This window comes from Peromyscus maniculatus, chromosome 16, assembly GCF_049852395.1.
Source record: "Peromyscus maniculatus bairdii isolate BWxNUB_F1_BW_parent chromosome 16, HU_Pman_BW_mat_3.1, whole genome shotgun sequence".
NCBI lineage: Eukaryota > Metazoa > Chordata > Mammalia > Rodentia > Cricetidae > Peromyscus > Peromyscus maniculatus.
The window spans coordinates 8,165,660-8,188,210 of record NC_134867.1 but is presented as its reverse complement, the minus strand read 5'-3'; the positions used below and the strand labels follow the sequence as shown (position 1 = coordinate 8,188,210).

At 48.1% G+C, this 22,551-nt stretch overlaps 1 protein-coding gene across 6 annotated transcripts in view; it reads left to right on the top strand.

The window, feature by feature from the left end:
• Popdc1 (popeye domain cAMP effector 1) overlaps window positions 1-21,366 on the top strand; it is a 36,516-nt gene extending 15,150 nt beyond the window's left edge. For all 6 annotated transcript variants that reach the window (XM_076552349.1, XM_076552348.1, XM_076552353.1 and 3 more), the window contains 3 exons: window positions 2,425-2,592; window positions 3,412-3,553; window positions 20,832-21,366. In XM_076552349.1, the coding sequence (XP_076408464.1) occupies window positions 2,425-2,592; window positions 3,412-3,553; window positions 20,832-20,956 (435 nt within the window). In that variant the 3' untranslated portion in view covers window positions 20,957-21,366. The remainder of the gene's footprint in view (window positions 1-2,424; window positions 2,593-3,411; window positions 3,554-20,831) is intronic.
• Window positions 21,367-22,551: the final 1,185 nt, after the last annotated feature.

Below are 22,551 nucleotides of genomic sequence, written 5' to 3'. Positions count from 1 at the left end.
AGCATTTCTGATAAACATTTTTCTTTTGATTCCATCTCGGGCTGCTGCTTTTCCACGGTCAGTCCCATGGCATGGTTCTGTGAAACCTGAAAGTCAGTCTGAGGGAGAGGTCTTAGAAATGCGTGTCCCTGCTCTTGTGAAATAAATGAGCATTAAATTTTAACTGGTATTTAAAGAAAACAGCACCTTCGGTCTGGAGAGATGGCGCTGAGGTTAAAAGCAATTTCTAGTACCCACGTGGCAGCTCACGGTGGTCTGTAGCTCAAGTTCCAGAGACCTGACACCCTCTTCTGGCTTCCACAGCACCAGGCACCGTGGTGCACAGACATACATACAAGCAGGACAGCCGTATTCTTAAAATAAGGATCATGTGTGCAGGTGTGTGTCTCTCTGTGTATGTGTGCACTTCTCTGCCATTCTGCCTTGTTCCTGGAGGACAGGATCTCCCACTTAACCTGGAGCTAGCCTGGTGGCCAACAAGCCCCAATGATCCCCCTGTTCCTGCCCTCCATAATGCTGGGGTTACCAGCATCTGGGGCCACACCCAGCTTTTTATGTGGACGTTGGGATTTGAACTCTGTGTTTATGCTTACATGGCAAGCAGTCCTACCACTGACCCCTTCCCCGCCTCCCCCATCTCCCTTTCTTAGATAGCGTCTTACTGTGGATCTCAGCCTGGCCTGGCACTCACTGTGTAGCCCAGGCTGGCTCCAGACTTGCTAACATGCTTTAGCTGCTTGAGTGCTAGGATTCCAGGCATAGGACACCATGCCTGGCCCCTCTTGGATCTTTTCTTTTTAGAAGGTTTTTTATGGCTGTGTTTGTGTGTGTACATGCACAATGTGAGGACCCCTGGCGGTCAGGAGGGCATCACACACCCCAAAACTGAAGTCACAGATGTGGGTCATGGGAACTGAACCCAGGTCCTTTCGAAGCACAGTGGGCTTTCTTAACCATTAAGCCATCTCTTCAGCCCTGGATCTTGTCTTTCTTATTGGCGGTTGTACCTTCAGTGTCTTGGGTGGTGTTTGGCAGGAAGTGCGTTCGTCATAGTGTACACCGAGGAAGAGTGTCACTTGGTGTTTTATGGACTCAAAATCTGCATTTCTTTTTTTTTTTTTTTTTTTTTTTGGTTTTTCGAGACAGGGTTTCTCTATGTAGCTTTGCTGGAACTCACTTGGTAGACCAGGCTGGCCTCGAACTCACAGAGATCCGCCTGCCTCTGCCTCCCAAGTGCTGGGATTAAAGGCGTGTACCACCACCGCCCAGCCAAAATCTGCATTTCTTAATTCCAGATGTTCTTGGTTTTCACGAAGCCTCTTCTGATGTAATAAATGCAAACTTTATTTTTCTGGGAGCATTGGCCCACTTTTGGAAGTAACTAATTAATCTAATTTTCCAAAGCGCCAGCTTCAGCCTGTTGGTATAAGGGAACCAGGAAGCTGGGGTTTTTCTTTCTTTCTTTCTTTCTTTTTTTTTTTTTTTTTAACTCTTGGTAGACGTAAATCCTCCCTTGACTTCTGAAAAGAAAGCTCTTTGGAACTATTTGTTCTGAGGCCCAGATAAGACTTCATGTCAGTTTAGTTAGCTTTTACCAGTCTCCAGCGGGGACAAGCGCTCGTCTAGTGCTGAGGATGTAAAATGAACTTTAGTGACGCCGGTGTCTGCTTCTGCCAACTACTTCTTGTGAGTGTGGGTAGACCGCCACTCTGTGATGAAGCCAGGCATCGGACCTGAAGACACCTGGTCTCTTCCGTCAGTGTGCTCAGGAGCCCGCACGTGTGTGCACGTGTGTGTCGGGGAGGAGTTGGGCCTTTGGGCTATGAGTGTCATCATGAGGGAAGTGACAGCATTCTGAGTGCTGAAGAGCAGTCGCCCGGTAGGAGGGGATCCTGAGCCCTGATAGCACGGAGAAGGGGATGGGAGGGTCGCTTGAGCTCTAGCACCGTGACAGTGAGCACCCCTGCTTTCCCATGTTGCACTGCTTCCACGGGAGGGTATGGTTCTCAGCTCTGGCCTAGTTTGAGCACCGAGCTCAGTAGGCTACCTTGGAGCCAGCCTCGAAACCCACGGCAGAAGGTCACTCACCAGCCGTTCTCATCAGCCTGAGCCTTTGAATCTTTCTCGGTGTGTATGTATTTCTGAGTCATCTGGGTAAAAGGTTTTCCTAGGAAATTTGCTTTCCAGGTCTGGGTAAAGACATATTTTACCATAATTAGTATCTCCCATCGCATCATCCACAGCAGTATTGACACGGTGGTCATTCTTTTGTCCAGAGACCACAGAAACCAAAGCAGTAAAACTCAGAGAAGTTGCCTGGGTTTAGTCTACTGATTTTGTGTCTTTAAACATAATTCTGTACAGTGTGTTAGGCTATAACTAATTTGATAAGTATATCTATGACTGTGTCTGCTTCTCCCACAGGTCACCATTGTTGCAGATGACAACTGCAGGTTTTTATGCTGGTCAAGAGAAAGACTGACTTACTTTCTGGAGTCAGAGCCTTTTCTGTACGAAATTTTTAGATATCTTATAGGAAAAGACATAACAAATAAACTCTACTCACTGAATGATCCTACCTTAAATGATAAAGTAAGTGCCTTTCTGATCCTTTTGGTTAAATAGATATGTGTGTTTTCCTAAATTTTCATTAAGTATTCAAAACTTCAGAGGGGATATTTGTAATAGAGAGACTCTTTAGCAAGTCCTTTCTTGAAGGCAAGGAAGTATGTTATAATTATTGCCATTGCCGGAGCGTGGCCTGACTGTTAAGGAGCACATTTATGGGATGGAGCACTGTCCTTCCCAGAAGTCTTCTGTGCGGATGAAGGAGGATGGGAGGGAGAGGGCGTGGAGAGGGCAGGACTGCAAGAAGTAAGACTAAGAGCTGGCATTTGGCCTTGGTGCCCTCTGCGTCTCCCAGGAATCCGGAGACCAGAGAAGACGGACTTCCAGAGCTCTAGGCAGCACAGTTTTCTGCATTTGTTTAGAAGGAAGTTAAAACAATTGCAGATGAGAACTTTTAAAACATTCTCCTGTGACCCGGACTGCCTGCCGGGAACACTGGATATGGTGTTCCTCTTAGGTTCCCTGTCCAGGTGCTTCCCACTGTAAGTCAGGCCTGGGGCTGAGGCACAGCCAGAGAGGGCTCGCCTGCTGTGCACGAGGCCTTGGGTTTGAGCCTTAGCACCGCAAAAGAGAAACAGTTGTGCTTACTATTTCAGATTACTGAGTAGAGTATTCCTATTTATAACTTTAGAATCATGTATTTAAAGGGACAGCTAGTAATAACACAGCAGACATTTCCAGAGCACTTACTACCTTTTCGTTTTAGCACTAACTTAGATCCCCGTGCAGGGCTGTCTGAGTCACCGCTGTAAACCTCAGGCGTCTGCTAACTCTGCTTTGCAGAAAGTGAAGAAGCTGGAGCCGCAGATGAGCTTGTGCACACAGATCACCATGCTGGAGATGAGGAACAGCATCACCAGCTCCAGTGACGGCGAGGACGGCCTCCACCACTTTCTGCGGAGCTCGTCCAGCACCTCTTCTCTCCGTGAGTCCCCTCCACACTGGTAGACGTCACCAGAACACTGTCATCAGATTTGTTACTTTGCAAGTCACTACTTGGTGGCCTAGAGGAGTTACTGCCCTGTGTTTGATGTTGTCCAAAGTCCAGCCTCAGCGCCCTTGTTTCTGCTTCGGGAACTGTTCACTTACATTCTGGCCCTCTGGCATGGTGTGCAAGGGTCCGTGGGCTTGGGTGGCTGCTTGGCATTGTGCTTCTCATGGTTTGGGCTCTGGTGAAAGACAGATGTGGCAGTGTGGGAGTTTATGAGCAGCCAGCTGCTGGCTGCTCATCCCAGTGTGCACCTGAGACTTAAAAAGTGAGCAGGCATCAGGGTGCTCTTGAAGATGGCCACTCAGCACCCGTGGGAGTTACGTCCACACACCACTAACAAGTAAGTTCTCAGGATTCTCCTGTGTGGTTTATACCATTATAAATGACATAAGTCACACAGGTGTTCAAAGTTACTAAAATGAAAGAGACTAAATTATTTTAAGAACTCACTGATTGAAACTGAAGAATCAGTTTGAAAGTAGGAGAGCTTTGGATCAGTTAACATGAAGCTGCATAAAAGCCGGCAGATTTTACACGAGCTGGATTAACATTCTAAATATTGCACAATGAGAAGAGGTTGAAATTTACAAGCCACAATAATTGGCATCTGGGAGAAGCAGAATTTCACCTCTTCCCTTCTAGGGTTTTCTTCTGGGTTGGCCTGAGAACGAAATTGACACAAGACAGATTAACAAAGAAAAACATGCACATGAATCATAGAAATGTCAGGTGGCATGGGAAGACCCAAAGAAGCAGGTAGATGCTTGTATGTACCCATTGGAACAGAGATAGGGAGGGTGGCCAAGCAGCCCTGTCAGGGGGAGAGTTCAACGTATCTACATGAGGTTTGCACAGAATCCCGACCCAGCGTCCTGTCCTTGATAAAGAATGCTGCTTCCTTCTAGCGTAGGGAGGGCCTCTTTTCCCTGAGACCTCCTCTGCTCGTCAGAAACGGGAGAAAACACAGAGGGGGCTGTTTAAGGTGTTCTTAACTCAAAAGTCAGTATGCTATGCGCAGCTTCGACTCCTTCGGATAGAAGCTTCCAAACCAAAGTCTAGATAGACATGTGCCGCAGACCTGAAGGGGACTTCAAGGGTAACACACACGAGAAATTAAAGATGGCTGTGTTTTATTCCAGTACAGCTTAATTTAGAGTGTCAAACGAGACTCTCGAGAGGCTGGGCGTTGCTGGTGCCAGGCCCTTCCTATGCCGGGACCTGGCCAGGGAGAGCACTTGTAGAGCAGGTACCATAGGCACTCTGTGAGTCCTGAAGCTCCACCCCAGAGTGACAGGTGCATGTTCCTGTGACAGTGGATCCCACTTAGCCTGTACCAACCCTGTTGGCAGGCCATAGCATCCTCCTGCTGTGCCGAAGGGCTGGCGAGAGTGGAAGACCAGGTACTGTGGCGGTGTCCTGGTCTGCCTCGGTGACAGTTAACTACAGATGCGGAAGTTGGCAGGATTCAGTGCTTCGCTTGCCTTGGTTCCGTAGCCATGGGTGCTGGGATCCAGATTTAGGGATCCGCCCTAACTATAAAACCCACACTTGTTAGGTCAAATTGATCCTCAGCAAAAGCTGCTACCCCATGGGCATAGAACCTCATGTTACAGTACCAGGTCTTTGAAAAGATAAAGGGGGTGGGATTTGTTGGAGGCCAACTGCCAAGGAGACAGGACATAATCTCAGCTGTCGCCTGACCTGGCAAAGGGATTTAAGCAACTGGGCCAAGGCAAGATGGAGAGCTCAAGATCGTCCCTGTAGGTCTTGATGGGATGGCTGGCCCGTGGAGGACAGGTCAGGTGAGCCTGTAGATCATTCCGAGTGTTGGCCGGGCCTTGAGTCTAACCAGAGTGAAGCCCTGTTCCTCCTCCCTCTCTGCTCCTCAGAAACTTGGTTCTGCTGGGCGTCATTGTCCGAGGTCCTGATAAACAGTGTGAACAGCTTTCAGAGACAGGGGGGTTGCCGTTTTCAAACAGGCCGAGTTTCAAATGACTTCTTGTGCTTTGTGGTTGGTGGATCTGAGCCAGCCAGAGCAGTTACCGTGCCAACCAACAGGTGTGTGCGTGTGTGCCCAGTCTCTTAGTTTGTGGGCTCCCTGCTCCGTCTCTGTTACCAAATCTTCATTCCTTTCTTACATTCTTTTTTGAGACAGATGTCCCAGGCTGGCCTTGAACCTCCTCCTCCTGCCTCTACCTCCCATGCCTTCCAAGTTCTGGTGTTATAGATGAGTGCCACCCCACCTAATTTTATACAATGCTAGGGATAAACTCAGGGCTCCGTGGATGTCAAGGGAACCCGGTACCAGCTACTTCCCAACCCTAGGTCATTGATTTTTACATATTCCCGTGGACCACGTGGCATCGGGGGACAACTCCTGACACCGCAGTGCAGCTTGGGGGGTCACATTTGAACACATTCCCAGGTGACACCTGTGTGGTCATCCTGCAGGCAGGTAGATGGAGAGGCTGTGGCCTCCCTGGGTTCTGGGATTCTGCTACTCCTGTCACGCGGGAGTAGTTGCGATGGTCTTGTAGGTCTTGTCTGACGTAGTACCTCGGGCAGCACTGTGGGACATCCTTTCTAAAGGCCTTGCTGGGATGCCGTGGAACGCCGTGAGCATCACACCCCAGAAACGCAGTTCACAAAAAGGTGAAGAGAAACTCTGAATGAGCTGTGTGGATGAAATCACTGCCCCTCTCACATCTTACATCATGCTCTATTTTTATACATGTCACGATGCCAGATTCCCAGCAGGATCTGTACTCTATCGCAAAGATTCTATATTCTGCTTCAGAACGTCACTTCAAGGGAAAAAGGCATTGTGATTGCCTGGGGAAAGTTCAGTCCTGTAGTTTGGTAGCTCATAATCCAGACAGCTCATGTGACTCTCCTGTTCTTCGTTTGCCGTGTTTCAAGTGTTCATGTGTAATTGTGAGATGCAAGAGAGGGGTCAAGCTAGCCAGCATGTGTGAGTGGGCGTAACGCTGTCCACCTGTGTGGACGTGACGCTGTCCACCTGTGTGAACGTGACGCTGTCCACCTGTGTGAACGTAACGCTGTCCACCTGTGTGAACTGCCCCCCACTCTGCTGCCTGCTCAGTATTGCTGCATCGTAAGGGGAACTTGCCATGCTGTCTTCTGACTGCAGCTCCCTGACAGTGACGTCCAAGATGCTCCGCCTCTCTCTTGTCTCTCACACAGGTTGATTATCTCTGGTATTTCTGCCACTAGGAAGTGTGGCCAAGTGTAGACATTGCCATGGCAACAAGTGAGCCTGTTACATCTCCTTGAAAGTTGTAGGATTTTGTTTTAATTTAATTGGAATTAAATAATAGTTGCTTGGTGTCTCTGTTTTTCAAGTCATGGGATAATTTGGATTAATATCACCAGTTGGGATTCATCTTTGAATGAGTTTGTCAGTTTAAACCATTTTTCCTGAAATAGGATTAATATTTATGATGGTGTTAAGATAGTCTGAAATAAGAGGTTCCTTACTGAGAGAAAGCCTGTGCTCTGTGTCAGGGTGTTGCCACAGGCAGTGCAGTCCATGGGTGAGCTGTGCCGACATGCTTGGTTCGCACTAGTTAGTATTCTAGTCTGCAGAGAGAGGCCACAGGCCTGTCGCAGCAGGCTCCTCTCGGGTGGCTTGTGAATTTGTTAGCTGGGCAGACACAAAGGCAAGTGTAGCATTCTCAGCCTCAAGGCTGACGTCATGAAATAACCTGTTCAACCCAATTTGTTTTCATGCCCACCAAGAACAGGAGCAGCCTTATAAGCAGGGGCGTTGTGACTCACAGAGAAATAGCAGATGCCACCAGACAGAGGGACCTGGAGGAAGAGCTGGATGGGCAGGTGTGGAGGAGCAGCGCCCCATTTTGTAGACAGGAAGGTGCAGCTTGGGGAGGGTGAGTCACCTCACCAGGGTCTCCTGTCGCGTCTCAGCCCTCAGTCCCCTGACCCGCCTGATCGCGAACTCCCGTGGGGCCTCCACTGGCTGCGCCAGCTGACACATTCTGACCATATTTTGTCCGTTGCTGTTTGATCCTCACAGCACTCTGGGAAAGAGTTCCTTGGCACTTGAGAATGGAGACGCGTGGTCGTTACCTCTCTGCTTGATTCTCAGCCAGCCCGGGCTGTGGTGAGGCCCCTATCCCCACACACCTCAACTTGTGGAATGACAATAATAGGATTTCAGATGGCTGGGCACATTTATCTTTTTAATGAAAACGTTTAAAAGAGTGGTGAGGAGATGTTTCCGTTGGTGAAGTGCCTACTGTGTGGGCATTAGGACCTGAGTTTGGACCTCAACACCCACACAAAAAAACCTGCATTGGCAGCATGCATTAGTAACCCTGGAAAGGAAATCTTATGGTAGAAAGTTGATCTCATCCAGTTTTATTTTAGCACTCCTCCCAAATAACAGTTGTTCAAAGTGCTCAATAATGTGCAGTTACTTATTGATTTATTCATTTAAACCCTCTTCTAGCATAATTTGGCTCACTGCTAGCTCCCCTTTCTCTTTCTGCTCAGCTTGGTAATGTCATTAATTTTTATTGTTTGGTGTTCATCTTTGGAACATCAAGTGATACATTCCAACTTCCCTTTCCTTCTCTCTCTACATGTTTAAAAACATGTAGACACTGGCATCTCTACCTTTTATGGTTTGAATATGAAATGTCTCCCAGAGGTTCAGGTGTCTGAACATGTGGTCCCCAGCTGGTGCTCAGGTGTGGAAGTTTGCAGAACCTGTAAGAGCTAGCGCCTCACTGGAGGAGGTGTGGAGTTAGAGTGTAGCTGGAAGTTTTTCTGTGTGTCCCACCTGGTCTGCAGCCGCTCAGACCCAAGTAAACACACAGAGGCTTATATTAATTAAAACTGCTTGGCCATTAGCTCAGGCTTACTACTGACTAGCTCTTACATTTAAACTCAGTCCATTTCTGTTAATCTCTATGTTGCCATGTGTTCCGTGGCTTTACCCGTGTGCCCTTACATGCTGCTCCCTGGACGGTGGGCTGGCGTCTCCTCACTCAGCCTTCCTCTTCCCAGAATTCTCCTTTTCTGCTTATCCCACCTATACTTCATGCCTGGCTACTGGCCAGTCTACTGGTTTTATTAAACCAGTGTACAAAAACATTATACCACAGTATTTCCCCTTTTCTGTTTAATTAAAAAAGGTTTTAACTTTAACATAGTAAAATTACATATAACAAAACAGTTATCAAGCAAGAATTATAGTTATAATATTTGGTCTATTTGTATTTGGCAAAAATCAAAGAAGATATCCTATCTGTCCTATATTTGTGAGTTCAAGGTTTCATACCTACCTTATCTCCTGTCAAAACCAAGGAAAACCATAATTATAACTATCTAGTCTTCAACTACATCAAAGACCTCAGAAGGATACAATATTATCTAAGTAAACAGGAAGAGCATTGTAAGCAACTTCCAAAAATCTAGAATGACAGAAACAGCTGGCTGCCTGGACAGTGACCCAAAGTTCCTCTGTAACGTTGGGGCATCCATCTTCAGCCCATGGGCTTAGAGTCTCTTAATCATTTCTCTGTGTGTCCTGTAGAATGTCTGGCAGTTTCTTCTGTGAAGCAGGAACCTGAAGGACCATTTTGTCTTGCAAAGTTCAGTGGTCACCTGCCTATGGTCCCACATGTCCAGTCAATACAACATTTTGTCAAGCAGTCCAGGCAAGAACAGTTTCTTGCCCAAATGGCTGTTTTTGCCAAGAAGAAGATAAACTCCATATGGAGTGTCTTTGATGCCCATTCTTCTCTTTGAAGTAAATCGGTGCTGCCAGGAGCATGCATGCCTCATTGTCCAGAAAGTCTTAAGTTTTTAAAACATTTTAAATGCCATATTCTGTAGGTCTTTGAAGTGTTTGAAGATTACCTACCTAATTGAATTATATCTATCTATCTATCTATCTATCTATCTATCTATATATATATATATATAATTGAATTATATCTATGTATATCTAATTGAATTATATCTATGTATATCTAGAAAACTTAACATGACTATCGGTTTGACTATCATAGACTAATTATTAATCTGTATTTTTAATTATCCATTACAATTTAAATGAGCTGCACAAACATAATATCTTAAACAAGAGTAGAAATATGTATGAGGTATAACAAAATTAACTTTAATTTTAATTTAATTTAACTTTGTAGCAATAAACTAAAATCCATACCAATGTAAAACATTTTAAACAAATTTCTCTTTAAAAGTAGGTTCAACAATCCATCCTTTTATCCTATCATATCATATTCTACATTTCCATATCATATCCTACTTTCTTCTTTTAGAAAGATATGGACTGTGACCAATAACAATTTGTAACCAATAACCTAAACAAAGACAAACATCCATAATCCATTTTTTGGGAATGTGGGCATAGTTTTCTAGGCTACTTCCTGCTGATAAAGGGCACTGTATTCTTATGGGAATCCTGAGAAAATTAAAAATTATGGTCATCAAGTCCTGACTGAAATAGTCTATAAGACTGCATTGTCTGAGTCATTCGCCTTGAAACCATTCTGGATGCTGGATCACCTGGGCCATGGTGTCACTGGAGACCTTTCAGGGGGTTTTGGCTGGTCAAACCATATTAGCCTGGAAGCAATCCACAGGTTCTCATCTTCTATGGAAACAAAAGCAGAACCTCTTTTCCAAAGCAACATATCCTTAGACATAGATTTTGAAATCAAGGTGTCTTTAAAATATACATATTGATTTAACTCAGCAGCTTTTACAATCAAATGTCTTTCTTCAGTTAAAAATCCCAAACAAAGACAACACAATCAAGATTCTCTGTATAATATCCAAGACTTTATCTTTTATTTTTTTAAAATTTTATAATTTAATTTAATTTTACATATCAGCCACGGATTCCCTTGTTCTCCCCTCTCCCGTTCCTCTCCACCCCACCTTCCCCCCAGCCCACCCCCCATTCCCATCTCCTCCAGGGCAAAGACTCCCCTGGGGATTGAGTTCAACCTGGTAGATTCAGTCCAGGCAGGTCCTGTCCCCTCCTCCCAGGCTGAGCCAAGTGTCCCTGTATAAGCCCCAGGTTCCAAACAGCCAACTCATGCACTGAGGACAGGTCCCGGTCCCACTGCCTGGGTGCCTCCCAAACAGATCAAGCCAATCAACTCCCTCACTTATCCAGAGGACCTGATCCAGTTGGGGGCTCCTCAGCTATTGGTTCATAGTTCATGTGTTTCCACTAGTTTGGCAATTTGTCCCTGTGCTTTTTCCAATCTTGGTCTCAACAATTCTCGCTCATACAACCCTCCTCTTTCTCACCAATTGGACTCCTGGAGCCCCACCTGGGGCCTGGCTGTGGGTTCTGTATCTGCTTTCATCAGTCATTGGATGAGGTTTCTAGCACAACAATTAGGGTGTTTGGCCATCCTATCACCAGAGTAGGTCGGTTCGGGCTTTCTCTTGACCATTGCCAGTAGTCTATTGTGGAGGTATCTTTGTGGATTTCTATGGACCTCTCTAGTACTTTGCTTCTTCCTGTTCTCATGTGGTCTTCATTTATCATGGTCTCTTATTCCTTATTCTCCCTCTCTGTTCTTGATCCAGCTGGGATCTTCTGTTCCCCCAAGCTCTCTTTCCCTCGACCCTTGCCCTTCATTACCCCCACTCACATCCAGGTTGTTCATGTAGATCTCATCCATTGGGGTTGGGGATTTAGCTCAGTGGTAGAGTGCTTGCCTAGCAAGCACAAGGCCCTGGGTTCGGTCCTCAGCTCTGGAAAAAAAAAAAAAGAAAAAAGAAAACAAGACTTTATTTTTTTAAAACTATCTCTTTATGTAACGTCTATATTCCTTTTGCTTTTTCTTCCAAGCCTACATACATTTTTACACATACCATAAACCATTTAGGGGTTTACTTAATCTGAATCTGACTTATTGTACATCTATTGCTTTAAACTGCAGAATGACTAGGACTGAAATGGCAGCTTTGGCTGCTGGCTCTGCCCACCTCAGCTTCCCAACATGGTGGAACTACGTTTACAGGCAGCCCTGGGGGAACCATGCTCAATGCCGACTCGGGGAGGCAGTGGGTCTATGTCTCTATCAAAGCAGTGTGTAGCCCAGAAACTCTTTTTTTTTTTTCTTTCTTAAGTACCAAAATCTATATCCACCATGTACCATGTTGTGCAGGTTGCAGAAACCTCTGTGTAACTCGGCAGGAATCCACCATGCTGTAGCTCCAGCCCACATGCTATGAACCCACCACAGCCTGGGGACACATCATTGCACCTAGGCTGCCATGAGCGACATGAACTAGGAAGGTGCTCTTAGCTACATTTATAATCTCTTCTTAAGCTCTCTCAGATTTTAGGTGGAAACTCTTGCCACCACATGTGGGTGCCATTTGTAGCTGGTAGTTTTCTTGTATCCCACCTGGTCCACAGCCACTCAGACCCAAGTAAACACACAGAGGCTTATATTCATTAAAACTGCTCGGCCATTAACTCAGGCTAACTACTGACTAGCTCTTACACTTAAACTCAGCCTATTTCTGTTAATCTATATGTCACCACGTGTTCTGTGGCTTTACCTGTGTGCCATTACATGCTGCTCCCTGGACATCGGGCTGGTGTCTCCTGACTCAGACTTCCTCTTCCCAGAATTCTCCGTGTCTGCTTATCTTGCCTATAATTCCTGCCTGGCTACAGGTCAATCAGCATTTTATTAAACCAGTGTACAAAAGCATTATTCCACAGCATTGGAGGTAGGCCCTGAGACTCTATACAGAACTTGTAAGAGCTAGTGCCTCACTGGAGGAGGTGTAGAGTTGGAGGTAGGCCCTGAGACTCTAGCTCAGTGCTTTTGTCTGTCTTCTCTCTGCTTCCTGACTTGGGAAGCAGCTGACCAGCAGCCTCATGCTCCTGCCACTGGGCCACCTGCACCACAGTGGACTGTGTCTTTTCTTAAGCAGGAGTCCAAACACGTGTCTCCTCAGTTTGCTTTTGTTATGTGTTTCCTCATGGCTTTCCTCACTGCAACCCTTCCTGGTCCTCCAGGCAGACTGCTGTGGTTCTCCCTTTATTGAGACTCTCACAGTTATTACACGTTCTCTTTGATGACGACATCCACCCCACTTTGGAACATTGACAATATGGCTGATGCAGAACCTGATAGCAGGTTCTTCCTACATTTATTACTTTGGAGCTTGGATCATGATTGTTAAAAGACACTGTTCCTAATATTAAGTACAAATGTATTGTTTTCCTTTTGTACATAACATAAAAGTTGTCCTATAAGCTTTAAAACATCTGTATTGTTTATTTGTTTTTTGTTTGTGTTTTTTTGAGACACGGCTTTTATATAGATGATGGAGTTGACCTCTTGATCTACCTCGACCTCTCAAGTGTTGGCATTGCAGATGTGTATTATCCAAGATTTATTTTTGATTGACATGTAACAGCTGTCCATGTTTATGGGCAGTGTGATGTTTTGATACATTTGTACAATGGGTAACAGCTTTTATCATAAGTCAGCAGTTCTCAACTTGTGGGTCACAACACAGACCCCTCTGGGATTCATATCAGATATTCTGCATGTCAGATATTCACATTGTGATTCATAACAGTAGCAAAATTACAGTTATGAAGTAGCAACAAATAATGTTATGGTTGGGGATCAGCACAGCATGAGGAACTGCATTAAAGGGTCGCAGCATCAGGAAGGTTGAGAACACTGCCTTCAGGTGTTACCTTGTGTTTGTGTTAAGAACTTCAGAATCCTCTCCTCTGGCTACTTGGAAATATGCAGTACGTAGTAACTGTAGTTACTCTACTACACAGGAGCATCAGAAGCTCACTCTTCCTGCCTCTCTGCGCCTGCCACGCTGCAGCTCACTCGGCACGTCGACTCTGAAGGAGTCGTGTGGCTTTGCTTTCCGCGAGGGTGTCAGCAGGGATGTGAGGGTCAGAGCCTGAGCCCCGGAAGTAACAAGCTGGGCGCACATCCCTGCCCTCCCGGCCAGTTACAGACAGTGCTGAAAAGCAGAGATGTCTTCAGTGTGGCCACACTGGGAAGAGGAGTGACGTGGGCAAGGGCACACGGCCCTCAGAGCCGAGCCAGCTGATAGGACGTTCAGCACTAAAGAGAGGGCAAGACGTATGCACGGCTGTCAGCCCAGGTCAGAGCGGGTGATAATCATCACCGCTGTTCACGCTAGTTCCTCCTGCAGGATGGTCTGACAAATCGTCAAATGTGTGAAATCTCCTTTTTCTGGCTAGCAGGGCCACAGCCTTTTCCTTTTCCCAGCATGCAATCTCTGGGATAAGTCCAGTTTCTCAGAGTCCATGTCTCCATGGTCTGTCAGCCAGAGGGAAGGGCACAAGTGTCTCTTGAGAAGCTCCTCCTCAGGCCTGGTGGTGATAGAGGAAATGTACACGGGTCTCCGGTGCCTTTCAGCTTCTCCATCATCTGTCTGTCTGTCCTGTGGGGACTGCTTCTCGAAGCCTCTGGGAGGGAGCCATGTCTAATGTGGCAGTTCTGTGCCTTTTATCCTCATCCCCCCCACCTTTTCCTCCTGTAATCCCCCCCTCCTCAGTTAGCCAACCCCTTGTCCCTTCTCTCAGCGACCTGGTCACAGAGCCTGTCTCCAGCTTCCTCTAGGACAGGTTGTGTTCGGAACTGTGACAGGGCTGCCATCCTGGAGCCTGCCCTCTCTGCTCTCCTGGATTGGTCTGTTGTCTCCTCCTCAGCTTTCTCCTCATAGGCAGAAAGAGGCTCTAGGATTCCTCCTGTTCACCCCAGGTGCCCTGCAGCCAGAGACCTGACTGCCCATCCAGCTGTCAGGGAATAACCTGAGAAGGACCCTTTGGGCCACAGGAAATTTCCCTGAGAGCCACCAGCCGGTAATTGTCCCAGCTACTACCCCCAGTCTTGGCTTTAGTTCCCTGGTGTCGGTGTTGAATCGTTTTAGGGAGAATTGGGTGTAAAGGCAACAACCACATTTAGGTGTTATTGTCCAGAAAGCTTCAATTCAAACTCAGTTTCCTCAATCAAGAAAAATGATGTCGAGCTGAGGAGATGCCTCAGTGGTAGAGCACTTGTCTAGCTTCAGAGCTTGGGTTTGATCCCCAGCCTAAGAAGGAAATCAGAGAAGGTCGGGGAGATGGAGGGGGAGAAAGAAACAGAAGCAGTGCCTATAAATAATGGAGGCAGGAAATGGATGACAATTCTTACAGAAAAGCCTGTAAGTCCTTCCTCATCACTATTCATCAAAAATTGTATCATCTAATTAAAGTCCTAACCCCTGTAAACTTTTTTAATTACTTGACTTGCTGAAGCAGTTAGCCAGATGGTTAGACATAATAATACTTTGAAAAGAATGGCGGGGGGGAGTCGTGAGAGTCTACAGGGAAGGGAAAACACCCAAGAACGCCATCAGAGGGATGACAAAAGCGTCATGCCTTAAAATTGCTGTTTCTCAAGCCAGGAGGCGTCACAAGACAGACTTCCCATCCCAGAGCGTAACGAGCTGGCAGCTCAGACGTAAGGCGGCTTCCTCAAGCCGGGCAGCAGGCATGACCTTCACTCTGGATCTAAAAACAGCTAATCATCTGATTACCCTCGTCCTAGGAGAGGCCCTCAGGCCCGGGTGTAATTATAAGCTCACAGAAATAGAAATGAACTTAATAGGCACGGAGTTCTGACTAATGGAATTTCCCTCGCTGACTGTTCCCTCTGCGATGCGTGAGTTTTGACTGCCACGTCTGATCCCTCCAGTCCACGGGTTAAAAGGCCCCCCTGGTTCTAGCGCTAGACTTTTGGAAGACAGAAAAGGGTCTGTGGAGGGCCAAGCCTATCTCCACAGCATGTGTCTATTGGTAGAGCAGGCGAGGCCCTGCAGGGACCCTTTGGGACCTCACAGTGTGCTCTGATCTGCTGACATGCAGTGGCCACAGTCTCCGCGGCTCTGCTGAGGGATGTTACGTCACTCTGATGTCGGGCACACATGGAGGTCCCCCTGGTGGCAGACAGGGTGTGACTGGGCCCCAGTCTTCCGCCTTTGCTGCAGGAGTGCAGCCCAGTTCTCTGTTGTCACCTGAGCATCGGGGAACCTGGGGTCCAGCTCCGAAGCAACAGTGCTCCTCTGGCTGCACCTGCTCATGAACGGGGTGTTTATGGGAAAGGTCGCAGAATTCTGTTGACAGCGATCTTTTGCTGCTGGGTGTAACGTGAAGGTAACTTCTTAACAGTTTTATGCCCTCTCTGGGATGCAGTTCAGTTGGAGACTACTTATTTCATAGACTTTTAATGAGAAACTGCTAACTAGTAGCCATAGCCTAGCAAATTAAAAGGTATTTTTAACTAATAGTGAAAATAGTAATAATTATAATGATCTCTTCCTGACCATAATACATAGTTGAGCTCTCTGTCTCCCAGCTATGATTGTAGTTTAAATAAGAAAAATGCAAGGATCTGTTTTCTAGAAATTTAATGGCTATGGAAGAATTACTTGCCCCCCCCAGTACCCCCCCCCCAATTTGGATAGACAAGTATGGTAGAGATGTCCTGAACCTTGAGTACCGTCCTTAAAGGATGCAGATGCTAGAAAAAGCCCCGTTTCTCCCTCAGCTCCTCATGCTTTCTCATGTACATAAGGCAGACAGGACTTCCGGGTAAATGCTTGGGGATGCCTCAGTGCGTAGGGTTAATGCAGAACTGGGCGAGCTGGTAGGAGAATGTATTATGGCTCAACTTCCTGGAGATGTGTGATAGTCCCTCAGGGTTTTTGTTTTTTTGTTTTTTTTTTTTCCTGTACTCCAAAGTGGTTCAAGATTCAAGGGGCAAGGAAATAATTTGCAGCTGTGTGATAATGGGATCGAGTCTTCCCCTAGCCTGGAGTTCTGCCAGTGGATCTGAGTCCATCCAGGGACCAGGTGACCTCCTCACTCTTCTTGCAAGTGCTGACAGTGGTAGATTTTTAGGCCAGGCCAGGTGACCCCATCAGACTGCTGACTGTGACATTCTTTGAGCCCCCGCGGCATGGGAAGCCTGGGCTAACTGGAATGGCTGCCAGGACTGGGTGTGGCTGTGATTCCTAGCCAAGAGTCGGGCAGCCAGGAGCCACTGGGCAGTTAGTTGCTGGCGGCAATAATTGGCTCGTTCCTCTCCTCTGCTTGTCTGCCCTGGAGGAGACAAAGACAGGGAAGCAGCATTTGGGAGCCCCCAAACCCGGCCACAAATCGGGGCACAAGTCCATCGCCGTTCTCAGCGGTGAACCCCGCCCGGCTGCCAGGGCGCCTGGTTGGTCCTCCCAGGTGTCTGTCCAGAGGCTCCTCCCTGGTGAGGAGGGGTCCCGAGCTGCTGGCACTTCTGCCATCAGCTGTCTGAGGATGAGGTGGGACTCTAGCGTGGTGATGTCCCCTCACCCTGAAGGGCGGTGTGAGTTCCCGAGGAACGGGTAAGTGGGGTTCTCGGTGTGTGTATGGGGTCAGGTTGGCTGATCACATCCTCAGCACGCCCTATTCTAGGCCGACCTTGCACTGACTACTGCCTCAGCCTCCCAGGTGCTGGAGTTTCAGGCATGCGTTACCCAACCCCCAACCCCTTCCAGGCACTTGTCTGTGCTGAGAAGACAGGAGAGCTTTAGTAGTTGATGGTACTAAGCAGACAGAGTTCTTGGCCATGTGCTGAGCAGTGTCCTATCAGTCTTCAGCAGCCGTGGGGGTGAGGCCTAAGCACCCAGCTGTGAGGGTGAGGCCTAAGCACCCAGCTGTGAGGGTGAGGCCTAAGCACCCAGCTGTGAGGGTGAGGCCTAAGCACCCAGATGTGAGAGTGAGGCCTAAGCACCCAGATGTGAGGGTGAGGCCTAAGCACCCAGATGTGAGAGTGAGGCCTAAGCACCCAGATGTGAGGGTGAGGCCTAAGCACCCAGATGTGATGGGCAAGGCCCTAAGCACCCAGATGTGATGGGCGAGGCCCTAAGCACCCAGCTGTGATGGGTGAGGCCCTAAGCACCCAGCAGCGAAGGACAAGGTTCTAAGCACCCGGCTGCAAAGCCACAGCCTGTTCCCTACCACCTGTACAACACAGGCTACATATGCAGTGATCGAGACTGAAGACTGAAGAATGTTTTTAGAGTTGGGATGAGCTAGAGTCCCTGTGTCCTAGTAAGGTTTCCCAGCACCGGACTTTCTAATTTGGAGGAAGGCTCTGGTACTCCCCCACCGGGGCTGGCCTTGCCTGGGAATCAGTGTGGGGACCGTGTCTCCCACAGCTTCAGCCTGTCTTCGGACAGTTTCTGTGGAGTGCTGCAGGGGAGGGGACCGCCATACACCTAAGTAATTATGAAGGGCCTGCCCTCACTGTGCGCAGTAGGCTGACGGAGCGAGGAGGTGGTGGGTACCGCTCTCAGCGAGCTGAGGCTCACATCACCCCATGGTGTGATGCAGAACGGGGATGAACATGGTGGAAGGAATGAGGGAGGATCAGACTCGTTAAGTTTCAAACCGGGACAGACGGCTGAGGTGTCTATTTAACACATCACAACAGACCTGGCTGCCAGGTTCTCCCAGCATCCCCCAGTCCCTACAGTCACAGGGAATGGCTGGCATATCCTGCTCCCTACTCTGAACTCTCCATGGGGCTGGGGTCTGGGCTGCCTTCCCCAGCTGCCGTTTTTTATATAATCCAGACATTTTGGCTGCCCGGCCCTTTGGGACCTTTGGCCTCCTGGCTGCTGTATGTGGGTCCCATCTCTCCCTCCTCCTCCCCACATCTCCACATGGCCCCGTTCCGTCTGGCCATGTCCACACTGGACTCTCGCAGACGTCCCTGTCCCTGCCTCTACCTACGCTCTCCCTTTTATCTACAATGAACTTTCTCCTCCCCCATCCCTAGGAGCAGTCACGTCCTTTCCTTTCCTTTTTATTTCTTTTTTTCACTGAATACTAAGGAACTGTACAAAGAATGGGTAGAAATTTGACCGAGGTGGGCATTCCAGATAGAAAAGCAACGAGAGAGCAAGGCCGGGCTGGATTTGGAAGGCAGTGAGTTCCCAGGGACTTAGGAACACCTGAGAGCCCCGGGTGTTGCCCACTCCTCACCCTTTGAATGCTGCACAGTAAGTATTGCAGCTGTGTTTTCCAGGAAGATACCATGGGGACAGAATAAAACTCTTTCCCAGAAGGGCTGAAAGTTCTTGGGAGGTTTTCCTTGACCATTTCCAGTTATATTGGAGCACTGGAAGTTATGTATTTTTTTTCTGTCTAAAAAGATAACAGATATTGGGTTGAATAGTTGAGAGACCCATCCCATTTGGGCTCTAATGTAGAGCCCAGTCTCATGGACCAGAGGCTATCATCCCTGGTTTGATAAATGGCCTTGAAAACTACAGATCAATTAGCCCCACTTCTTACCCAGATGAACTGGGTGTGTTTGTTACGCGCCTCAGCAGCCATGGCTGGACGTCGTGTGGTATTGATTGGGTAATGCTCTTAGGCATGCTGTCCTCAGGGTTTTATGAGACTGTGAATTCTCAGCCCGCGTGAATATTTTATGAGACTCAATCATAACTAGAGGCTATGATGGAAGCCTCTGCCAAGGCAGTTGATATTGAGAAACACAATCTGCTGTTTGAGCACAAACCCCATTTCCGGCGAGGCCGTGACGGGTTTTGGTAATTGTTCTCCCTTAGACCACTGACCTCCTCAGGCTGTATCGATTAGTGTTTTCACAAACACGAACAAGGTGATCATTCTATTTCCCATACTGATCTAAGAACTCAGAAAATGCCTCCTGAGAACTTGCCAGGCAGGTGCCGTCCTTACTGGTCCTGTGGCAGCGCAGTGGGAACTCTGACCCTGGAAGTGTTTCCCCGAGCTTGTCTGGTGTAGGCCGCTGTAGTGCGGCCTCTGTCGTCTGTTCTGACTGAGCACACAGCACCTTGCTGCCTGCCACCCGGAGCAGCCTGAGGCACACCGCCATCCTCCTCCTCCTCCTCCTCGATAGCTGCAGTTGGCCCCAGCTGGGCGGCCTGGTGTTCCCGCCTCTCTCCTCAGCAAGTGTCAGTGGCCTCGTGTAACTTCTGTGTGTCCAGTCTGCTTCACAGCTGAGATCCGTCTGTGTGCCTTTGTTAGCCCAGTACTCAGTGTGGTGTGTCGTCCACTGTTCTTCCCCAACACAGCTCAGCAGTAGCTGACTGGACGCCACCAGCCCTGTGGCTGGGCATAAAGGGAGGCACAGGTGCAGGGGAGGGCGAGGCAGGTAGAGACTCCTTTACATACAGGATGGATCTTGACCTCAAATGCAGTGAAGTTGTTAAGGTGAACAGGTCATCACACATCTTAAAGTCTACTTTATAAAAACTCACTTTTGGGGGCCAGCAAGATGACTCGGCAGGTAAAGGCACTTTCTCCAATCCTGACAACCTGAGTCCAATCCCGAGGACCCACAGGAGGGTCCTAGGAGAGAGAACCAACTCATGAAGGTTGTCCTCTGACTTCCACTCAAGCCATGGCACAAATGCACACACACACACACACACACACACACACACACACACACACACACACACACCATCTATCTACAAGCATACACAATACATGCTGTCCTTGTCAGGCATGAGGTCATTAGGGTGAGTGTACCATGAGCTTTGGGTGAATGAGTGAGTGACCGAATTGTCTCTTGTTGGCTAGCATCTGCACCCTTCAGATGCCCCCGCCCTTCCCTGGGCTGTATTTCTCCCACCTGACACTTGATCTTCCATATCTGAGCTTACTCTCTCATTTCAGTCCTGGAAGTAGCTGGACCTGTGGTGGCAGGAAATGTACTTTTAGGTTCAAGTCTGTAGTTTGGAAACAGAACTTGTTCTTAGGGAAGGAAATATGAGTTAAAACACCTTTCCAAGGCCAGTATTGATTAGATGGAGTCACATCAAGGATACTAATGTGGAGCATGTATGCAGAGACAGACCTCAGAGCAATGCCCCAGAAGTCTGCACATTTGTGAGGCTCGTGTTGCTCAGACCCATGCAGCAGGGTCTGTTCAGTGAGAGTCTCACTCTTGACATTAGCTGCTCAGTGGACCACTCCATTGAGACACGCGGGGTGCTGCATTCCCAGAACGAGCTCTGCGTCCCCGCGAGGTTTGGTCTCCAGGCGTGGGGCACGATGTGCATTCAGCAGTTTGCTCTCTGTGCTTCCTTCCAGCTGTGTCCTCCCCGGGGCATCGAGCCTCTGCCAAGATGAAGCCGATAGAGGAAGGGGCAGAAGACGACGATGAGGTCTTTGTGCAGGTGTCTGCAGATACACCTAACGCCCATCGGTTGCGCTGATGGGCATTTGAGTGACCAACATGGGAGCTTCCTGAGGAGAAGTGCCGCGCTCTGCCGTGACTTCCGGGTGGTTTGCTTCTGTCCTGCCGGATGGGAAGTGAGGAAGGCCGTGGTCAGAAGGTGTGTGCTGCTTGCCCTGGCGCTCAGCTCCTTAAGTTAGCTGAGCCTTCTGACTAGGCCTTGCTCTATTTTGAGATACATATTTTCTCAGTAGATATATTGATATTTTAACTAATCTTATAGCTGTCAACACAAATGCCTTTTCACTTATTTTTCTAAGTGTGGCTCCTTTTTTCTCACATGCATTTTTTTTCCTCTGTCATGGTAATTTAGAACGAGTTGTTCTTTTGATCATTTTAACAATGTAAGTCGAAATTGAGGTTGACATGACATTAAAAACTTTACCTTTTGTTTGGTTGACTTTTTCATGACAAACTTTAGAGAAAGTTTGATTTGTCTGCTTCTGTTTCCTGCCCCGAGACCAGAAGTGCCCCCCCACTGGGTCATCCTCCTTGTTTGGGTTGCAGATTGATTGGTTGTGACTGCCCTCACCCCTGCCATTATCAGCGACTCTGAAGCCTGGACCTCCAGTGGTAGTGAGTGTGAGCATTGCTGAGCTCAGTGCGACGTAGAGCTAAACTCAGCTCTCTGCCTTGTTATCTGGAGCCATCTTGGCCACATGCTCAGCTGTGAGGACAGAAGGGAGATGCGCCGAGCAAGGGCTGGGGTTAGAGGAAGTGGGGGAGGTAGGCTAGGGTCACTAAAAACAGTTTCTGTGATCCCACATTGCTCCTCTAGAAGCAGATGTACTGAGCCAGACACAGTGGCTCACACCTGTAATGCAGCACTTGGGAGGTTGAAGGCAGGAGGACAGAGAATTTGAGGTCCACCTGGGGTCCCCTAGTGAGACTTTGTCTCAAAACAACAATATTTTTTTAAGGGCCAGATAGTTCCAGAGCTGTGGTCGAGAGCACAAGGCTGTGTGTCAAGGCTGTGCCCGACAACCAGGGGACACGTTCTCCGTTAGCACATGAGAGATGTGATAGTGTGGATCTCAGTTTCCATGAAACTACTTAGCTGGCCCACACATAAGGCTGGTTTACCGTCACTCTGGAAATGACACCCCCCTGAGGGGACGGGACTATCAGGTTCCACTGTGGCCACAGTCTGCATGTGTGGTGACGCCACAGACTTTGCAACCCCAGATGGTAGAACAGGTAACCTCCACCGATCGGCTTGGATCTAGTGAGGTGTCTGGAGTGCCGGCAGTGGAGCCGTTTGAAAAGCACACTGTTAAAAGTGGGCCATTTAGAATCATTTACTCTTCTCGTGGAAACGTGGGCGTATCAGTGTTGCCGGAAACAAAGATCATAATCTCATGGTGAGGAATCTTCAGAGAGCCGCTTAGTCTGAGTAAGAAACTTGAAACTCTGTTTAAAGCCGTACCTCCAGGGAAGACAAAGAGCCAGGAGAACCGGAGCCGAAGCCATTGAATAGCCTTCCCCTGTGGGCTTGACTGCAGGGGAGCCGAGAAGAGAACAGAAAAAGAGTTCTGTGTTAGGTCTGTGACAACTTTAGATTCCTTTACACAGGTG